This window comes from Rhinatrema bivittatum, chromosome 8 (assembly GCF_901001135.1).
Source record: "Rhinatrema bivittatum chromosome 8, aRhiBiv1.1, whole genome shotgun sequence".
NCBI lineage: Eukaryota > Metazoa > Chordata > Amphibia > Gymnophiona > Rhinatrematidae > Rhinatrema > Rhinatrema bivittatum.
Window position 1 is genome coordinate 36,286,023 of NC_042622.1, and position 20,893 is coordinate 36,306,915.

At 45.6% G+C, this 20,893-nt stretch overlaps 1 protein-coding gene across 1 annotated transcript in view; it reads right to left on the minus strand.

Annotated features, from left to right (window-relative positions):
- JPH2 (junctophilin 2) overlaps positions 1–19,866 on the minus strand; it is a 139,250-nt gene extending 119,384 nt beyond the window's left edge. The window contains exon 1 of the mRNA XM_029611949.1: positions 18,620–19,866. Within this exon, the coding sequence (XP_029467809.1) occupies positions 18,620–18,998 (379 nt within the window). The 5' untranslated portion in view covers positions 18,999–19,866. The remainder of the gene's footprint in view (positions 1–18,619) is intronic.
- Between the last annotated feature and the right edge of the window lie 1,027 nt (positions 19,867–20,893).

Below are 20,893 nucleotides of genomic sequence, written 5' to 3' on the forward strand. Positions count from 1 at the left end.
ACAACACATTCAATGCTAAACTTAGACGTTCCTGTATGTAGCCATTCAGTGGGGAAGGCGATGCCAAATGGTTAGAGCAATGAGTTGAGAACAAGTCTGACCAAAGCTCAGATCCCGTTTCCTTCTTTGGGCAAATCACTTGATTATCTCCCATTGCCTCAAATACCCACTTAAATTGTAAGCTCTTTGAGGCATGGACCTTTCCTATCTAAAACACTAAAAATGTGGTAAGCTGGCATGAGCATTACTGGGAATGGTGGGCTAGAATCCAAAAAAATAGATATGATTGCATTCTTACTCTAGAAGATCAGCTCCTATATTTAAAAAAAATGGACAAGTACCAGGACATTTTGGGCAAGCAGTTTAAAAACAGGATGCTCAATTTATAGTTTCCCTCAGGCCCTAAAACAGTTGGCAATTACTCTTATAACCAGCTACAGTGAAAGGCACGTGTCTAATTATATGGGAGACAGATTCCGTGATTTCTCGCCAAGAGCAAAAAGGTGATCAGTAGTTACAGCACAGTGCTGTCCATCAGAAGACATGTGTGAGGAGTTCAAGCCTGACCTCTGTCTCTGACCCTGTGTGTGACCATAAGCAGGCCACTATCTCCGTTGGTCTCTGGGACCCGGTTAGAAACAAGGCATTTGCTTAATTCAGGCTTTCCCCATGAACGCATTAAAAAATAGCTAGAAATACAAATCTTCTCCCTATTGCAGAACCACTAGGGCATCCAGAGTTCCTTGAGGCACCGACAATGGTCAGAAGAAGAAAAAGCAGATATTACAGACCAAACTGGCAATATTATTAAATTAAAAAAAAAAAATTGCCCATTCTTCACATTCCACTTGCCCATAATGCAAAATAAAACTGCATTTAATATACATCAATCAACTCTACATGCAGAATCTTAAGAACTTGTAATGCATGTGGGGAGATGTGAGAGTGGTGTCATACGCAGGCACTCTGAGAACAAAAACCTCATGGGCACGAAAGCAGCAAAATTAGAATTACAAAAAAGTTGTGTTTTGTTTTTTTTAAAAACCGACAGCAAGTACAAAGCAGAAACCCCAAGATGTAGTTAGCATAGCATCTGATACAGTACCTGACTCGGGTCCAAAGCAATGGGGCATTGCTCTTCAAAAGCTTGGCTGAAAATCCGAGGCCAGGGGCACTCTCTCGACGCTGGAGACTGACTCGGCAGGTTCTGCGGCCTCATCTCCTCTGCAGCGACTCTCCTGCGCGTCTGCTTCCTCAGGAGTCAGGGCAGAGGTGTGCTGCTTGGGCACGCTCCCTGTCGAGAGCAGTGGCAACAGTCTAGCAAACTGCAATCGCATTCGTTTGTAGCAACTGCTACTTTTTAAATCGAATGGGACAACTTTGCAACTGTATTGCTAGTTGTACTCTTGCAGCCCATTTCTAGAACAACCTTGTGTAAAAGACATGCACTTTGCAAGAAAAAAATTCGCATTTTTAAGCGATCACGTCATTTATGGATATCAGAAGAACTCTTTGGAAGGGACATCAAAAAAATTCAGCAAGAAATAAACTGTTACCTATGAGACCGGTTCTGCCTGTGGCTTTGTTTAGTAAGAGACAGCTCTCTCTTTAATACTTTCATTGTTAAAAGAATACATGTTTTCCTGTTTTGGCAACGGGAGATTAGATCAGCAGCACAAGCGCCATACAGTGAGCATCTGTACAGATTTTCATGGCGATACAGATTCTGGAATCTGCATCTGTTCTGTAAGTTATCGGCGCAATCTCCTGCTGTGCTATTCTGCCCTTCCCCTTCTCTCCTGTCAATACAACTGTGGTGACAAGAAACCTTTTCTGGTTCGTAATAGCATCCTGATCAATGTTTCCAGACTGTAATGCTAAAGTTAATTTTAAAAGTTGCTTTTCTGATTGACTGATTTGTTGCCCCCCGCCCCCCCAGAGTAAAAGCAATGGGAGAATCAAGACCAGAGAAACTGAGCAATTGTGTGGCACTGCTACTCCTGAAATGCAGCAGTTGTCATTTTTCTGCTCTGGCAATTTCGTCCTTTGCCTTGGGCTTTCAGCTCAATTGGAACAGTGCCACGAGCAAAATTTCAGTCACCACCACTACACATTTCAGAACATCCCTTCCCATCTAACTCAGCAGCAACAGTCCTTGCCCTTGGGTCCACAGCACACTGCAGAACCTGGTGCATTCGCACCCCGAATCTGACCACTTGGTATAATGGCCAAGACTCCAGAGGCTGTGAATGTTGCCTCAGAATATCCCGAGCCAGACTGGGGAGCAGAAGCCGAGCCTGGGAATCGAACCCCATTTTCCCACATTGCACTGCCACTGAGCCACCAGACTGACACCATCAGTTGCCTTCTGATTGGTTGTGCTGTGGTCAATAAGTCATCCCTTACAGTCAATTATAGAATCTTATTGATAATGCATTTACTGGTAGCAGATAAAGACCAATTGGCTCAAACACTCGGCCTTCCTCGCTGGTCCTCTACCATTTTTGGTGGATAATTTCCCCACACTTAAACCACCAATACTAGCTCCTTCCCATGTCTTTTATCAGACCTCTCAACCATGTTCCTAATCACTGCCCTCCAACATCTGTCTCAAGTACTGTATAACTTAAGGTCCTAATTGTGTTACAGTGCTGGCCTCCACCACCTCCACTGGTAGGCTATTCTGGGCCTTTTCTTTTATTCTTTCAAGACCCGTACTTAATCCAGCACCCAGACAACCTTCTATAACTTAGCAACACGTTTACAATAATCCACATAGCCACCAAAATTAGGGAGTCTGTTGTCAAAAACATCCAGCCTCAACTTGCTTACTGATGTAGAGATCCCCTTAAGATCTCTGCTAGTACCAGTACCAGCAACCAAGAGGAATATTCCTTTGGTGTGGGGAGAGAATAAAGTAGTTAGTGTGGGTGTGCAGCTCCCCTAAGTGGAACCTAGATGGTGTGCAAACCCCTGCCGCCGCCACCTTAGGACATGGAATCTTTATTTGACCCTTTTCAGGGTCGGCGTTCTCTGGCTTTGTTTATTTTTAAGGAGAACGGCCTTTGGGGGGGGGGTCTCTGGATTGCGACCTGGGTTCGGAAAAGGAGACAGGGAGCTTTCGCTTTTTTGAAGGACTGTGTTTGGAAGCCTGTTAACATTTGCGCGTCTTATTTCCACCCTCATCTCATCTTTTGGTTTCCCTGTCCTGACATTTCCAGTATGCTCGAGTACTCAACCAAAGGCTCAGTGCATGTGAAATAAGAGAGCAGTGTTCAGCAGTCAGAGAATACCTGTGAACTGTAAGGAGCTCTGAAGAGGAGTGGGATGATGAAGGGGTGAAGGTAAGAGGAGGCGGCTGTTTGGCCTTATCACGGGGAGATTCAAGGAGAAAGGAATACAAAGGAAAGAGAAGGAAGAAGTAGCAATTGAGATTTTTCCATATGCTCCTTTTAAGCTCCTTCCCAATTGATTGACTAAAATTTAACTAATAGCCCCACAACTGATTGGAGAGAGAAAGAAAACTGGATTTATGAATTGGAAATTATTTGATCCATCTATATGAATTTACTGGAGAGAGGAGACATCACGAATCTACTTAATGAGTTTGAATGTGTTGAAACAACTAAAACTGTAATGAACTTTCACCACCGGCATCATTCATCAGTAAAGTTACATTGTTAACCATCTAATGCTTTCAGTGTGATTGCTGCTGCTTGATTATTAGTGCTGTTTACAACGGACTTTAATTTGTGATTTAATAATTGCAATGAACAAGGCCTAGAAGATTATTGTTCCTCAATCCCCATTTAAAGAATCCCGGACACCCAGATAACACAACAGCTTGGGAAGAAAGAATGTAAATGACTGTGTCTGAGGTGTGGCTCCTAAGGCCTTTATCTGAGACCATGTTTACATTTTTATTATGGTCCCTTTGTGCAGATTATCCCACTCTTCTTGGAAGCCTGATGCAATCATATCATCAGTCTATGCCTACATTTCTTGTACCCATTTCTCCCCACTACTGTATTCTGTGGCTGCCTCAAGCATGTTGAAATTCTGTCAAGGTTTTGGCTAGCGCTACTTCAGCCAGAGGGCACATTCCAGGCATCTAACACCCTCTCAGGAAAGACGTATTTTCTCGAGTCTCCTTTCTACCTTCCTCCCTGAAATTTCATATCACGACCCCTTTTGAAAAATGGTGCTGGCCACCCTTTGCCCCTATCATGTGACAAGGGCTACCCAATGGCACTGGTAGCCCCTGTCACATGATAGGGGCTAAGAGCCAGACACTATTTGCAAATAGCACACCGTATTTTCCGAAACCAAAATCAAAAGGAAAAAAAAAAAAGTGGTCAAACGAAATGACAGATAAAATGAGATGATTTTTTTTTTTGCTCTGTACACTCCTACTGAAAACCTAAACAGATTGGAGTCCTCAGAGTTTGCCTCACGTGGGCCTTCTTTTTTCCGGTCCATGTGTGCATGGCGGCACGTGGAACTTCTTGGGTTTGTTTTTACTCCATTATGAATCTGAATGGAAAAACTCTTCTTTTGGGTTAGAACAAGAATAATTGAGCAGTAAAGCATGATGCTAGTTTCATTTGTATGAACTTTTGCTCCCCACCCTCCCACTGATGTTTTAAGCTCTGTTGTGTTACATACAACTGGGATTCCAAAGAGTACACAAATTGGCTCCCAATACTACTCTACGTGCAAATTCTGATTGTAAGCTCTTCCAGTGCCTCTGTTCATTTCAATGGATCGTAATACACCTTGAGACCAACTCTGGAGAAAAATGCGGAACATCAAATATCCATAAATAAAAATAAATCAAGAATGAACTCCCCAATGTATGTGAGTAACCAGTGAGTCTGTTGGATGAGATAACAGATGTAGAGAAGTAAACCAAGGGGCAGGTTTTGCGCATGCGGGGTACATTTGTGAGCACTACCCGGCGCGAACAAATGGTCACCCGATTTTATAACATATGCGCGCGCAGCCACACGCATGTTATAAAATCCGGGGTCAGCATGCGCAAGGAACAAAAATGCCGAGCCCTAGGGGAGCCCCGATGGCTTTCCCCGTTCCCTCCGTTCCCCCCCCCCATCTTCCCCTATCTAACCCGCCCCCCAGCCCTACCTAAATCCCTCCCCCACCTTTGTTGTCTTCGTTACGCCTGCCTCTGGCAGGCGTAACTTGAGCGCACCAGCCAGCTGCCAGCGCAGGATCCTCTGGCAGGGCCGCTGTGCCGGAGGCCTCAGTCCCGCCCCCACCCCCTTCCCTTTTTCAAAGCCCCGGGACATACGCGCATCCCAGGGCTTGCGCGCGTCACCGAGCCTATGCAAAATAGGCTCGGTGCGCACAGGAGCAAGTTTTCAGGGTTACGCACGTAACCCTTTGAAAATCTGCCCCCAAGTCTGGTACACAATGTACAAAACAGGCAAATGGCAAAGTCCCTCATACTATCTCTTGTGTAGGGGTGCATCTGCTGAAATGTGTTTCATTTCATTTTCCATTGGTTTACTCCCCCCACCCCACATATACTAACAAAATGAAATTTGGAAGGGTTTTGTATGCCATTACAATTGAGAAATAACATGAAACAAAGCAAATGCTGTTGGTGTTTTTCATGCCATCTTAATCAATTGCACATCCCTAACTTTGGGTGTAGTTGATCTGTGCACATTGGCAGATTTCTTAAAAAGTTCATTACCAGCTGACTTTGTCAGAATGTATACATCAGAATACTTATTACCCCCTTTACACACTCAGAATTGCTGCATTCCTGCTTGGATCCAAATCCTCGCTGTACGTGGGTTCTGTGGATCACTTTTAGCCACACAGATTATTGACATGCAAGGGAACCAGGTGCCCTGTTAATAGAGCAGCGTTTCTCAACCAGTCTGTCACGGCACACTGTTGTGGGCCGTCAGACCTGCCTGATGATCAGGTCCAGGCCAGCACCTCACAGCCACAACAGCCACCAGCACTGCCTCTAAAAGGCGTAGGAGCTGCTTTCTGAGAACCTGTGAAATCATGCATGCATCGCCCTAGCTACAGCAGGAGTCCCAGAACATGTTAATTAATGGGCACCGTGCAGGGCACAGATGTGGTGCAGTATACATATTTCACACAGCACCTCTTCATCTTCTCTCTCCTGAATCTCTCCTCCTTTGAATTTTTCCGGCATCTATCTTATCCCCAGGCTGAGTGAAATGGAGAGGGCACGTCTCCTGTATTTGTATATAGAGGAAGCTGGTCCATGCGTGTCTCCACCCCCTCTCTCTCTCTCGCTCCCTGTTTTTTAAGAGATCCTGGTGGGTCTTTCAGTGCTTCCCCAGCTCTTTTGGCTGGGGTCCTCTCCATGTGCAAACTGCCCGCTTGGTGGAGTTTGGTGTACTACACAACAATTTTTATAATGTAGCTGTGCCTTAGGCTTCAAAAGGTTAGGAAACAATGTAACAGAGATTTATTTTCTTATTCTCAGGTTGTCTGAAACTTGACATATCCCAGAGTTTCTACTCTTGCCTCAGTATAAGGCTAAGTACTGTTGTTTGCATAATCCCTCAACATTTACATAGAATAGGTGCAGCAGAATTGGATGAAATTTCACTCCAGCTCTTCCCGTCAAAACAACCAGTGTGGTCTGAAATGAAATACCAGGTGGAATGGGTCAAACTAAAGCTAAAAAGAGTAGGGGTGTGCATGGGAGAAAACTTTCATTTGTTTCATTAAATTGTGTTCGTTTCTGCATTTCAGCCCATGCTAATTCACTGTGGTGCATGCTCGACCTATGCAGCATTTGCCACAGTGCAGAAATGAAAGAAAAGAAAAAAAGGTGGCTGTTTATGTGCTATTTCCCCAGGGGAAAGAACAACCACCATCGTCGTGCTTTCTCTATTTAAAAATGGCAGGGATAGAAAAGAGATCCTTAGGAGGGACACAGTGTAGAAGGGTATAGGACAATCACTGAAGATACTGTAATCGGAACTTAATACCCTGGTTGTGCTATACTGTCACAGGATTGATAATTCTTCAATTATTTCCTGTTGTTTTGTTCTGCTAGGAGGCTGTTGATGGGAAGATTTGGGATGGGTGGGAATGTTATTTATTTTTTAGGTTTGTTTATATATAGATTGTTTTTTTTTATTGTTGGATGTAGTAGTTATTTTATATGGCAGGGTGTTAGCCCTTAGAAGACAATATAATTGTGCACATTAAATTTGAAAAGAAATGCAAGTCAATTAAAGAAATTCGTAGCAGGAAACTGAGTTTAGATGTCATTAACTGTTCTTTACATAATATAACTAGTACATTAAAGGGGAGAGGTCTGCGCACGTAAATCCCGGGGTTTACGCGCAGAGGTGCCAGGCCTCTTTGAAGGGGGCGGGCCGGGGGGGGGGGGGGTGGGCCAGGACAGTGCCATTGCTCACTGTCCCAAAGACTCGCGCGCCGGCAGCCAGGCGCAAGTTACTTCAGTTCGGGAGCTGAAGTAAATTATGAAACAAAAAAAAAAGGAAAGATAAGGTAGGGTTTAGGGGATGGGGAGGAGAGGGGATGAGGGAGGGAGGTTAGTGGCTCTTAGAATGTGAGCCCTCTGAGGACAGAGAACCTGAAAACGTGGAATATAAATCAAATAAATGCGCATAAATGGGCTTTTGAAAATTGTTAAGTTCTCTCCGTAGAATTGAATTTTCAAAGGTTTTCATGTATAAACGGGCTTTTGAAAGCCGCCTGGATGTTCTCTTCTTTTACGCAATTCCTTTTGAAAATTCCCTACAAACCGTTCCTTTGGCTAGAAATGGCTTTTCTACCAAGTTAAGGATAGAAAGGTAAAAGAACCTGGACCTAAGCTAAAAAAACAAAAAAAACAAAAAAAAAAGAGAGAGGATTCTCCAAACGGTACCAGCAGACCCTGAAAAGTCAGAAAAGAACCGACTGTGTCCTCCTTACCAGACTGCTAAACTCCAAGCCCCTACTGACACAGTCAGCAGATCTATACTGAGCAACATGAAGCCCAGACACTGATTCTGCAAAACACACATTTAGAAGCCTAGCACCCAGTTCCAAATCTCTGCAGCCGCTAGCAGATCATCCACAATTAATACTCTCGAGACATATTTGCACGCATTTGCCATGTGAGCCAAGTTAATTTGCATATTAAGGTTATTCTGGATATCAGATCCATTGGTTGCCCATAGGGACCACAGATCTAAAATAAATTGATCGTTTTAACAAAATGTTGGAATATTTATCATCTTTTCATGCTTCCCAGTGCAATTAAAGAGAAACCATGCATCTATTTTTTCAGACTAGTGCTATAAACACTGGGCTCTGTTACCATAGGAGGATATGATGATGGAAGTCTTTTTTTAAAAATCCAGTCTTATTTTATATATTGTCTAACAGAATACTTATAATTGATTGCAGCAGTGCTGCGACACTGGGAACTTGGCTCCTTCTGTCACTTTTAGAAGGCAGCTCCAAGGCCAGCCCACTAACTCAGTGGTGTGCATTTGCCATGGGGAGGGATCTAGGTGTGATTTCTGTCTCAGGTCTTCTGCTCCGCAGGCCAGCCGGGGCTGGGAATGCTCTGGAGGGTGGGGGGAGAATGGAGTCATAATCATTGCGCGATGGCGACACCTAGTGGCTGCAGAGTTCTCGAAGGAGCCCTGATGGATAGCCCCCTCCAGCCAAGAACTGTCATTGCTAAAACTGGACTAAAGGAAGTCATGGGGATTTATAAAATAGAAGGAAAGGCAGGAACTGAATATCCTTGCCTTTAGACAAAGAGTCAAGGTGTTTTTATTCCCAGTGATTGATGTTTTTTGTGGGTAGCTGGTCTAATGGGCATTCAATGCAGATAATTGAAATTAGTATAGAAATGTTGGGTGTTGGGAGGAATCAGGTCGTTTATTATGTGGAGAGAGCAGAGAGGTAGTAATATCTTGGGAGGGAGAAGGGTGACCAAAAGGATAAAGGGATTGGAATGGCTAACCTATGAAAAAAAGGCAAAAGTGATCAGGACTGCTCAGCCTGGAGAAAAAAACATCATGAGTGAAATAGAATGGGTTAATGTAAATTGGTCATTTACTCTTTCAAAAAAATACAAACACAAAAACATTCAATGAAGTTAGTAAGCAGCACATTCAAAACAAATCAAAGAAAATGATTTTTATCACTCGATGCACGATTAAACTCTGGAATTCACTGACAGAAGATGTAGTTAAGGAAGTTAGCGTAACTGTGTTTAAAAAGGGTTTGGACAAGTTACTGGAGAAGTCCACAAACTAATATTAACCAAGGAGGGGTGTGCAGGCCCAAAAAATGTTGTTTCATGTCATGTCATTTAGGGATCAATTTTCATTGTTAATATTTTCCCATTTCCTAAAGAGTGCGCATTATTCAGATATAGTGCACACTAAAAACAATAAAAGAAAAACATTTTGTGCTTGTTCCTATTGTTTTCTTTTGAAAACAACTAAAAATGACAGACAATGTTGTTTAAATTGTCTATGACATTTCCAACAAATGCACATCCCTATAACCAAGCAAACTTACGGGCTGATACAGTAAGGACGCGTAAGAAAAAGTGCAGCAGTGCCGGGCGCCCGCTCATTTGACGCGCGCACATTTTGGTTCACAAGCCGCTCGATTCAGTATTCAAATTAGACGCAAATCCAAGCAGCGGTAAACGAGCGTCCAAAGCGCGTCAAGGAAGCGGTAGGCGTTCACAGTCCATTTTACTGTATAGAGCGGTATACAGTGCCTATACAGTATCCAGGGTACGCTGGTACCTGTCATTTGAAATGTCATTCCACCAGGTAGGTGGATGGTTCTTTTCTACATGATCAGAGGCCCTGCTGCCTTGAGCACCATTCATGGATGTCCAAGGTCGGCGCTTCCGTTCATGGACCTTCCCGCCTGTATCTGGGCATCCATGATCGTAGGCTGGACGTCCAAAGTCGGGGCTTCCGTTCATGGACGTCCATGAACGGAAGCCCCGACCTTGGACGTCCGGCTTCCGTTCATGGACCTTCCCGCTGTATCAGCGTCTACTGCAATCAGCAGCCTCGGGGATGGCTAATTCAGGACGCCTAGCAAACACCAGATGAAGGCGTCCGTAAAGGCGTCCATAGAGAAGTCCATAGAGGCGTCCCTATAGGCATCCATAGAGGCGTCCCTGGTGTCCGTAAAGGCGTCCATAGAGAAGTCCATAGAGGCGTCCCTATAGGCATCCATAGAGGCGTCCCTGCCTCCGCTGGACCCCGGAACCTCAGGACACCTAGCAGATGTCAGATGAAGGCGTCCATGCCTCCGCTGGACCACGGAACCTCAGGACGCCTAGCAGACGGATGAAGGCCTGGCAAGCCTCCCATCTCTCCGGCGTCCATGTCCGGAGCCTCAGAGACGCCCAGAGATGGATGGTACACTTGAACCCAAACAGAATACATACCTCCTCTGGTCTTGCTGCTGGGTTCTCCGGTTGGCTGGGTTCTACAATCTGACGAGCATTTCGAGCATTTCTCATTCTGCTTCTCAACCGAATGAAAAATAGCGCCAGAGCCAATATATGCATGTTGTCCATGGTGCTGTCCGGTACGAAGCTGACTGAACACCACACTAACGTCAGGGTAGGCGGTAAATATGCAGGTTAAAGACGCGGCAAATAAGCGGGTTAAAAAGGCAATAATTTGGGCGCACGTTATTGTATCGGAGGGAATAGCTAATCCGATCATTAACAAATATACATGCTGCGGGTGGAAAGGGATACGCGTCTTTTTCTGCAATCGGTAAGGATGCGTAAAAGCCGATACTGAATTGCAGGTCCGCCTTACGCGCTCGAAACGCGCATCCAAAGCAGGTTAAAAAATGGGCAAGCGTGGCCGCGCTTTACTGTATTGGCCCGATAGGGAATAGTCACTATTTATCACTGTGCAAAAGCAGCGTGGGATCTATTTAGTGTTTGGGATCCTGCCAGGTACTTGTGGCCTGGTTTGGCCACTGTTGGAAACAGGATGCTGGGCTTGATGGACCCTCAGTCTGACAATTCTTATGTTTTAATGTATTTTGTCTGTTTGAAACTATTTGTATTTTATACAGGATGCTTAGATGCACATTATTAGTAAACCACTTTATGCCTTCCATTAAAGTCTGAGGGAGGTGGTCCAAATATTTTTTAAATAAAATGAAACTGAAAATAAATCACTGGATAGTTGCACATGAAAATTCACGGTGCCAGATCTCAGCCGTGGTTCCAACTGAGCTAGAAGCCCAAAAGGGCAGGAGGAAAGGCGCCACTGCAATGCCATGTATCCTACATGGCTCTGCAGTGATGCCACTGCAAAAACCACATGCAGTAACATTAGAAGCCAGATTCCTTTTACCACTGCACCACATGAAAAATTTATATAGGCTCATTTTAAAACCAATGTGGTCTCCAGAAATACAACCACCGATGGGAAGCAATTACAATTTTAATTTAATTTACAGTAAGTCTCACAAACAAAATCTCCTTTTAAAGAGCTCCTCGAGTCATTATTAATTGCTTAATACAGCGATTCTCAACCGGTGTGTCGCAACACACTAGTGTGTCGCCAAGCACCGGCTGGTGTGTCGCGTGCTCCCGGTCTCTCCCGCTGCTCTTTCTTCCCTGCTGCCGTTGCCGCCGGGCTATCAGAAGGTTCAAGCCCAGCGGGAACGGCAGCGGCGCTAGAAGAAGCTCTGGCACCCGTGGCTGACCTTCTTTTCTTCCCGCGCTCCCCCCCCCCCCCCCCCCCCCGTGACTCGGAACAGGAAGTGATACACGGTGCGCGGGAAGGAGAAAGAGCCGGCCCGTGCCGCGTGGAAAAGTAGCAGCGGCAGCATCGGCCCCCGAGCAATTGAAGCAGTAGGAAAGGAGACAGCAGCATGAGCCTCCCGCGGCCGATGGGATTCTTCCTTCTTGGCTTGCGGGGGCTGGAGGAGGAGGCTGCTGCGTGCAACTTAGCCAACGTTTTCCAAGCACACTTAATGCGCATCAGTAACTGGCCACTTGCACGCACAGATTAACTTGCACAAAGTTACACCTGCTCTTCAGAGCGCGTAACTTGTGCGGCATAGATCAGAAAGCATGCGAGCAAGTTCCAACTCTATCCACTGGAGCACCTCGGAGGTTTGCAGAAGAGTACGCAAGAAACCTGGTTATTTATTTATTTATTTATTTATTTAATTCTTTTTAATATACCGATGCTCAAGACCATGTCTTATCGTACCGGTTTACATAGCATAGGTTTACTTGCATAGCTTCAGCCCATGGTGCATACAGGGGTCAATATACTATGGGCCAAATGTACTAAAGTATTTTTCCCATTGTGTGTCCATGGGAAAAATGTTTCACATATCTGCCACTATATTTATTGAAAGTTTAATTTGTCGTGTAATAAGCCAGAACTGTGTTCATAAGGGAGCTCTATTAATACAGCAAGTGTAATACAGTCTCCCGAGAGTTAGCTATGTTGAACAGCTCTGACTTAGGTATGTAGCTACATTACTTTAAGCCTTTCAGATGTTGTAATAATTATTTCTTCTGCCATTTCAAGGACAATTAAAAGTCATGTACACCCAACCGGTCTATCACCAGATCACTGACTGCATAGTAAGACTCAAATGGGAGGTCAGAGAGCCGCCAGGTGAAAAGGAAGGGCTATGTCCAACCATCAAGGTGAAGGCGGAGGGTCCTGTAAGATTTGTGGACCCCCCCCCCCCCCCCCATCAATTTAGGGAAAAGAAAAACCTATGGTGGATGACTTGGAATAGAAACTCTGGGTCCATAGCTTTTTTAGTCCACTAAGGACCCCCCCCCAAAGAGGGGAAACAAGTTTCAGCGATTCAAAGTTTTGGAAAACCAAGTGGACATTATACAAAGGTAAATCATGTGAGGCAGACCGGGGACGATCCCCCAAGCTGTCTTTATTTGCAGCATAAGGAAAGTGTAATGAGTCAAAAATCTGTAGGCCTTAGATCATCTTCATTATGCAGGAGATTTTGCTGAACTCAAGTCCTTAAAAGCGATTATAGAATTAAATGAAGTATGTGGTTTCATTACATTACACACAACAAGGGGAATGGGAAAATGGCAGAGCCGAATGCCATAATCACGAGAGAGAGAGAGAAAATGTGTGCGTGTGTGTGCACGCTGTAATCTCATTACACACCTCTATGTCCAAGTAAGTAAAATTATATCATGGAACGGGCATCTCTACGGACAGAGACAGCCAGCCCTGAATTGGACCCTTTGAGGCCAATATTCAATAGCCGCAATATTTAAGCCAATTAAATGGCTTATTTGGCTAAATTCTAGCCGGATAACTCATGATCTAATATCTAGCTAGAATTTAGCTGGATACGTCAGAAGTGCTCCTGGGGCAGGAGGTATGCATTCTGGGGAAGAGTGGAGTTAGCCGGATAGGTTAAGCAGCTAACTCTGGCGACGCCATAGGGCTGATCTAAAGTTAGCTAACTTTAACACAGCCAGGTATACTCAGCGGCACTACTGCACCACTGAGTATCCCAAAGTTAAGTTAGCCGGATAAGTGTATCCAGTTATCTTACCTAGCCGCTCACTGGCTGAATATCTTTCCCTGAAAGAATTCCAGAGTGAATATGCTCAACCATTCAGCCATTTTCCTGGGTGTGTGGCTGATATGAAGTCGAGGGCTCCATCTCTACCCAATTAATTACAGAGTAAAATTAAAAAAAAAAAAAAAGGGATCATTCCCCTTCCCAGCTCCCCGTGTGATCTGCCTCTGCACACCAGCCACACCACTTACTAATCTTGATAGCCTGAGGCTGCTAACTTACAGGCCGATACAGTACAGTGCACTCCGGCGGAGTGCACTGTTACCCTGCGATTCGACGCACGTCTTCGACACGCTAGCTTTACCCCTTATTCAGTAAGGGGTAATAGCACGTCGAAAACGCACGTCCAACCCCCCCCCCCCCCCGAACTTACCGTAATAGCGCCCACAACATGCAAATGCATGTTGTTGGCCCTATTAGGTATTCCCGCGCGATTCAGAAAGCAAAATGTGCAGCCAAGCCGCACATTTTACGTTCAGAAATTAGCGCCTACCCAAAGGTTGGCGTTAATTTCTCCGGGCACCGGGAAAGTGCACAGAAAAGCAGTAAAAACCGCTTTTCTGTGCACCCTCAGACTTAATATCATGGTGATATTAAGTCGGAGGTCCCGAAAGTTAAAAAATTTGAAATCGGCCCGCCGGTTGAAAACTGGACGCTCAATTTTGCCGGCATCCGGTTTCCGAACCTGTGGCTGTCAGCGGAACAGACGCCGGCAAAATTGAGCGTTGGCTGTCAAACCCGCTGACAGCCGCCGCTCCTGTCCAAAAAGAGGCGCTAGGGACGCACTAGTGTCCCTAGCGCCTCTTTTTGCCACGGGCCCTCATTTGAATACAGAATCGCACGCACAGGAGAGTGCACGCGAACGCCCGCTCTCCCGTGACTTTTACTGTATCGGCCCGTTAAGTAGCCAGCCAGGGGGTTAATGTACTCTGTTTAAAAAAAAAAAAAAAGTGAGCGTTATTAAAAAGGATTTACTTCTTTAGCCTGGACAATTCTGCAACTTCCTACGGCTAAAAAACTGGCATCCAAACTGGGCGTCCGTTTTCCTAACACGCGCCCATCCACCTCTGCTGGGCATGCGATATGCAAACGAACAGTCGCATTAAAAAGGACACGCTAGAGAAAATCCTGCATCCCTAATGCGTCCTTGGCATCGGGTGCCCAGGAAACGTGGCTGTGCGCACAGCCTTGGGTTAGAGAAGTGGGCGCTGGTAAATTGAGCGTCCGTTTCCCTAACCTGACCACCATGGAGACTTTTTTTTTTTCAACCTGGCTGCATTCTGTGGTTCCTCCTACTTAGTACCACGACTATATTAATTCGGAGGAACCACAGAAAAGCAGAATTTTCTGCTTCTCTGTTGACAGCTTGGGGCGCCTGAAGACTTAACGCCAGCTCCGGTGCTGGTGTTAATTTTTGAGGGTTACAACTTGTGCGTTGGGCGCATGGTGATTTTTTTTTTTTTTTTACATCAGGGGTACTAGCTAATAGCCTCATTTACATGTGATGAACACCATTAGCTAAGTGCAGGTTTGGACACGTGTTCTGGACGCACTAACCCCATTATTGAATCGGGAGATATTCTACCACGTGCGAAACGCACATCCAACTGCCCGTCAAGCTGTCTGCTGAGGTACAAATATTTAGTACCTGATTCACTAAGGGTTTTTCCCATGGACACAAAAATGGGAGAAAAGCCTTAATGAATCTGGCCCTTAGATTGTAAACCCTCCAGGACATGTAAAAACAAACTCGCCTTCATCTACCCATGAAAAGGGCAGGAACTAAATGCAAACCAAATCTTTTTAAAAAGTTAAACTGCCCATAGTCATGTGACCATGGCATGACTGATTCTTTTAGACATTTCAGAATGCTTTGGAGTTTGGCTTTTACCATCACCGTACAGTTCAACGCAAGGCATCCTAAGGACACGCTTCCCCGTGGAGAAGGTGGCCAGAGATAACAAGGTGTCCACATTTTACCACCACCCCTGCATCCATCCACTGCAGCGATGAGGGTTTCTGTATTTTATTTTATTTGTATTTCTCCATTTTATTGTATGATAATTGCATATTTTGTAAACCGTTATGATGGCTCTACCGAATAACGGTATATAAAACTCTACACATAAATAAATAAATAAATAAATAAATCAACCAACCAACCAACCAATGTCTGGTCAACAATCTACTGAAAACCTGCTAGGCTAAAATCAACCTAGCAAGTGGAAATAAAACCAGCTCATTGCCTTCCCCTGCATACGCATTGCTCAGACACAGCCTTTCATTTCTTTATCATGCTAAAGCACAAACTTACAATATAAATTATTGGGCCCTATGTTCTAAGCTTTTTTTTTCCCCCCCCATGGACACAAAATGAGAGAAAATCTTTAGTACATGGGCCTGAACAGCACAAATAACTATGTAAGAGATTGAATTGTTCACCCTGTGAAATTAATATACAGTAGGAATGCTATTACAAGACTGTACATTTGTACAATTTATTTTACCTTCAATGACACCTGATTTGGTATGGAGCCGTGAAGTCCAAAACTGCAAAGTTTCTACCTTTCACGTGATTACAACCTAGAACAAAGGTTGGGTCTCTCCAATCAGTTTCTAACATTCAGCATAAAAATGTTGCATCAAGACTAAATTAAAAACAAAAAAATAAATCCACATAGTTCCCTACTGGAATCTAAGCAGCCAAGACTGTGCGTCCTGAGGTACGTAAATGGCCCCAGTGTTTCCATACCAGTTTGCCACTTGATATATTTGCGGGGTGTTAAGTATCTCTCTCAATCTGTTCTTTAGGCTTCTCCCAGATCAGTAAATGAAAGGAAAGGAGTTAGGAGGCCAATGCAATAACGGGGCGATACAGTAAACCACGCGGGAGAGCACGCTCTCCTGTGCACGCGATTCAGTAACAATTTATTTCAATTGGGGCCCGCGGTAAAAAGAGGCGCTAGGGTCACTAGCGCGTCCCTAGCGCCTCTTTTTTGATGGAAGCGGCGGCTGTCAGCGAGTTTGACAGCCGACGCTCAATTTTGCCGGCGTCGGTTCTCAAACCCGCTGACAGCCACGGGTTTGGAAACCGGACGTCGGCAAAATTGAGCGTCTGGTTTTCAACCTGCGAGCCCATTTTTAATTTTTTTTTTTTTAAATTTTAAATTTTTATTTTTTTTTTTAACTTTTGGGGCCTCCAACTTAATATTGCCATGATATTAAGTCGGAGAGTGCACAGAAAAGCAGTTTTTACTGCTTTTCTGTGCACTTCCCCAGCGCTGGTAGAAATCAATGCCTACCTTTGGGTAGGCGCTAATTTATTTATTTTTTTCCAATTCATACTTTATTAATTTTCTCATTGATACAATCATAGAAAGAAAACATAAATCTTATGTCCAAAATGGTAACATTAAATCAAGAAATACATTACATACTAACTTTCATATTTGGCATAACCATAATTGGGGGATTATCCAATATAGCTATATATTTATACATATAGTTTCACATATAATATTTGGAGGAAGTGGAGTGTTATTTATTCATTCATTTTGGATGCCTGCCTCTAAGATTGAAACTTGACTCTTATCTTTTAGAAAAGTTTCCAAGTGTATTGGGTCATTAAATCCAAATTTCTTCCCTCTATAATTAATAAGGCAAGAACATGGAAATTTCAAGAAGAAAGTTGCACCCAGAGCCACCACTCTTGGCTTCAAGGAAAGAAAATATTTCCTTCTAGCCTGGGTGGCTCGGGCTGGCGCTAATTTCTTAAAGTAAAATGTGAGGCTTGGCTGCACATTTTACTTACTGTATCACGCGGGAATGGCTAATAGCGCCCGCAACATGCATTTGCATGTTGCGGGCGCTATTAGTCTCGGGGGGGGGGGGGAGGGGGGGGTTGGACGCGCGTTTTCGTCACACTATTACCCGTTACTGAATAAGGGGTAAAGCTGGCGCGTCGAAAACGCGCATCCAAATGCCGGTTACAGTGGAGCGCACTGTACTGTATCGGCCTGTGTATGCGCGCAGAAAACAGGCACTCACTGTTGAGCGCCCGTTTTCCTAATGCTCACCCAGCACCATTTCTAGGCTTGCAATCCATTATTAAAATGAGTGGGTGCGCTAAAAAGGAGGCGCTAGGGACAAATGTGCATCCCTAGTGCCTCCTTGGCATTAGGTGCACAAGAGACGTGGCTATCAAGAGGGTTGGAAAAATGGATGCTCAATCTACGAGCGTCCATTTCTCCTGCTATCAGTATATACACATATCTTGTGTATGTATTGGATGTCCAAAATTTTTTTTTTTCAAATAAATCTTTATTTGGATCCTCCTACTTAGTATGGCTGATACTATTGGGAGGAATCGCAGAAAGCAGGATTTTTTTTTTTTTTCAATGTGCCCTTGAACATGGCCCCTACCTTTAAGTCAGTCCCAGGCTGGCATAAAATGTGCCACTTTGCAAGGGCACATTCACGGCACAGAATATTTATTGGATTGCAGGGACTACCTAATAGCCTCGGCTACATGAATATCCATGTGAGCGCTATTAGCCACGGCAGTGATTTGGATGCACATTTTGGACACGCTAATCCCCATAATTGGACCGGGGAGTTAAGGACATGCGTCCAAAAAGCACGTCCAATCGCGGGGTTAGACTGTGCACAGTGGCTGGTGCATGGTATGGCATCGGCCCCTAGGTCTCTGTTTTCTAGGATACAGGTTTTCCGTAGTAATTTAACATTTCCTAAGCTGTCTTTGTTGGCCGAGTACTTTTACTTGTCATTTTTTTTTAAAGGGCTACCACACATAGGCAGAGCCACCTAAGCGCCAGTCCCTGCTGCATGGAGCTTACAATCCAGTCTGACCTGTCTCTGCTCTGGCGTTTCATATAGCCAAACGGGATACTTTTTCTTGAAACTCGGTTATGTCACGATCGGGCTTGCATGAAAAGTGCTAGTAAAAGCCCTCGCCACACTGAGGGTCCTCACTTACCTCCGTCCGCATAGGTCTCGGTGCCGTAGCCGTCCTGCAGCCCGTTGCTCCAGATCCCTTCGTACTTGGCTCCGCTGCTGGTGCTCTGCCGTACGCCGTACCTCCCCTTGAAGCCGTGCGTCCACTCGCCTTTGTAAACCCAGCGGCCCTTGGTTTCGATGCCCAAGCCGTGCCTTTTGCCTTGGGACCAGTAGCCCTCGTACGTGTTGCCGCTGGGCCACGTGTAGATGCCCACCACCTCGAACCCGTAGTTCCAGGAGCCGGAGTACTCCCCTTGCCCCTTCGGGCCGGTGCAGATGCCGTGGCCGTGGGCTTTGCCTCCCTCCCAGCCGCCGCAGTACGCCCCGCCGTCGTCAAAATCAAACCTTCCTCCGCTCATGCTGCCATCCGAGTCTGCGAAATCCCACGTGCCGCCTTTCTTTAATTTCCTACAGAGCCTCCTTTGCCCAGGGTTGCGTGGGGGGGTTGTTGGTTGGTTTGGGTTGTTTGTTTGTTTGCTGTTTTTTTTTTTTTTTCCTCTTTTTCATAAAGAAGACGGGCGAGTTTTAAGAACTCCCTAGGTGAATTGAAAGAAAACAGCCCCGGGGCAGCCGTTCTTAGGGTGGGAAGATTCTACTCTTCGGTTACTGCCACCCCCCACCCCCCCTCGAGTAGAGCCGGCTTCTGAAAAACGCGCCGCCGGCGAGCAAAGCGTCGGCAGCACTCAGGGACTGATCCCCACCAAACTCATCCCTGCCCGAAGGCGGAGCAGCAAAACTCAAGGCTGCCCGAGCCGGCGCGCGCGCGCGCACACGGAAAGCAGCCACACAGACCCACAGAAAGAGAAGGGAAAGGCGAGGTGCTCGGACTTTTTTTTTTTTTTTTTACCAACTTTCTGGCTGAGCAGCTCCGCGGCCGCTGCGGGACGGTGTCCAGGAGGCAGACAGGTTGGGTTGGAGGAGGGGGTAGGGGGCGCTAGCGCAGAAACGGAGCGCTGCGCCTTTAAGGAGCCTCCCCTCCGGCGCCCGCCCCGCTCCCGGGCTCTCAGGCTGCACGGCGTTCTCCGGCGGTGGCTACTGGAGGCAGAGCGGGCTTTCCCCTGCCTCCTTCCGATTTGGGGGGGTCATGGTCACGGTAGCGATCTCGGGGGGGGGCGGGGGCAGGTTTGAGGGGTTTTATTTTTTGGGGTTTGGTTTTCTCCGACGACCCCGGCCCGACCTCTCTCCTCTTGGTCTCGGCGCGTCCGAGCTGTGCAAATGTTTTAGCAGCACCTAACAAGGCTATGGGATCCCAGCGCTTCCAAAAATAAAGCCCAATCCTTACACCGCCTCCCGGGACGTAAGGAGGGCAAAAAAAAAAGAAGGCACGGAGAGGAATCTAAAGGGGGCGGGGCCCGTCAGGCAGGGGAAAAAAATGTGGGCTTAAAATAGCTCCGGAGGCGGCTGCACTTTGGGCATTTCTGCTCTCGTCGTGTCCCTGCTGCTGCTTTGGAATTATCTTTCCACAGCCTGGAGAATTATTATCCGTGGTGCCGTAATTATTATTCTGTTTCTTTGCGGCGTGAACCCTTCCCCTCCTCCCTTTATCCCACACTTGATCAGGAGAGTTTTACAAACAAATGTTTTTAAGAACACGTGCACCGGAGAAGTCCTGAATCCTCACTGACCTGCTTTTGGGCTGACTTATTTTATTTTTATTACACAACCAGGGGTACGTGCGGCAAGGGGGGGGGGGCGGCGATCATTTGCCTCCCTCCCTCCTCCGACTTGGATTTCAGTGATTAACTTTTGTTTTGGGGGGGGAGGTTGTAGCCATTTCAATGATCACGGCTTTTTTTTTTTTTGTTATGCTTCTCTTTCCCCCCTCCCCCACGCTTCTCTGAAAATTTTCTGTGGACACCCCTAGATGAAAGGGTGGTTTTGGTTTTTTGTTTGTTTTTTTTTTAAATAAAAATCCGGGTGTTCAACTACAGGTCCTTTCCAGCCGTTGCCCACGTCAGGTGATGTGAATACGATACAGCAAAGAAGCTGTCAGTCTGCTTGTTTCTTTACTAGACAGGGTGATTGTCTGGTCAGGAATATAAGACTTCATAGTTTCACAAATTGGGTGCCTCTTGGATTTCTTTTTCTAAAACGCATCTGCATTTCAGAGTATGCCTGACAGCTTCCCGTTGTAGCTGCTTCAAAAGTTCCAGTCTCCGAACTGGAGATTACTGGATATTCCTCAACATGAGATCGCATTCGTTCCCACCTTTTGAAAGTGAATCATTTTTGGTACCCTTTATGTCCTTTTTTT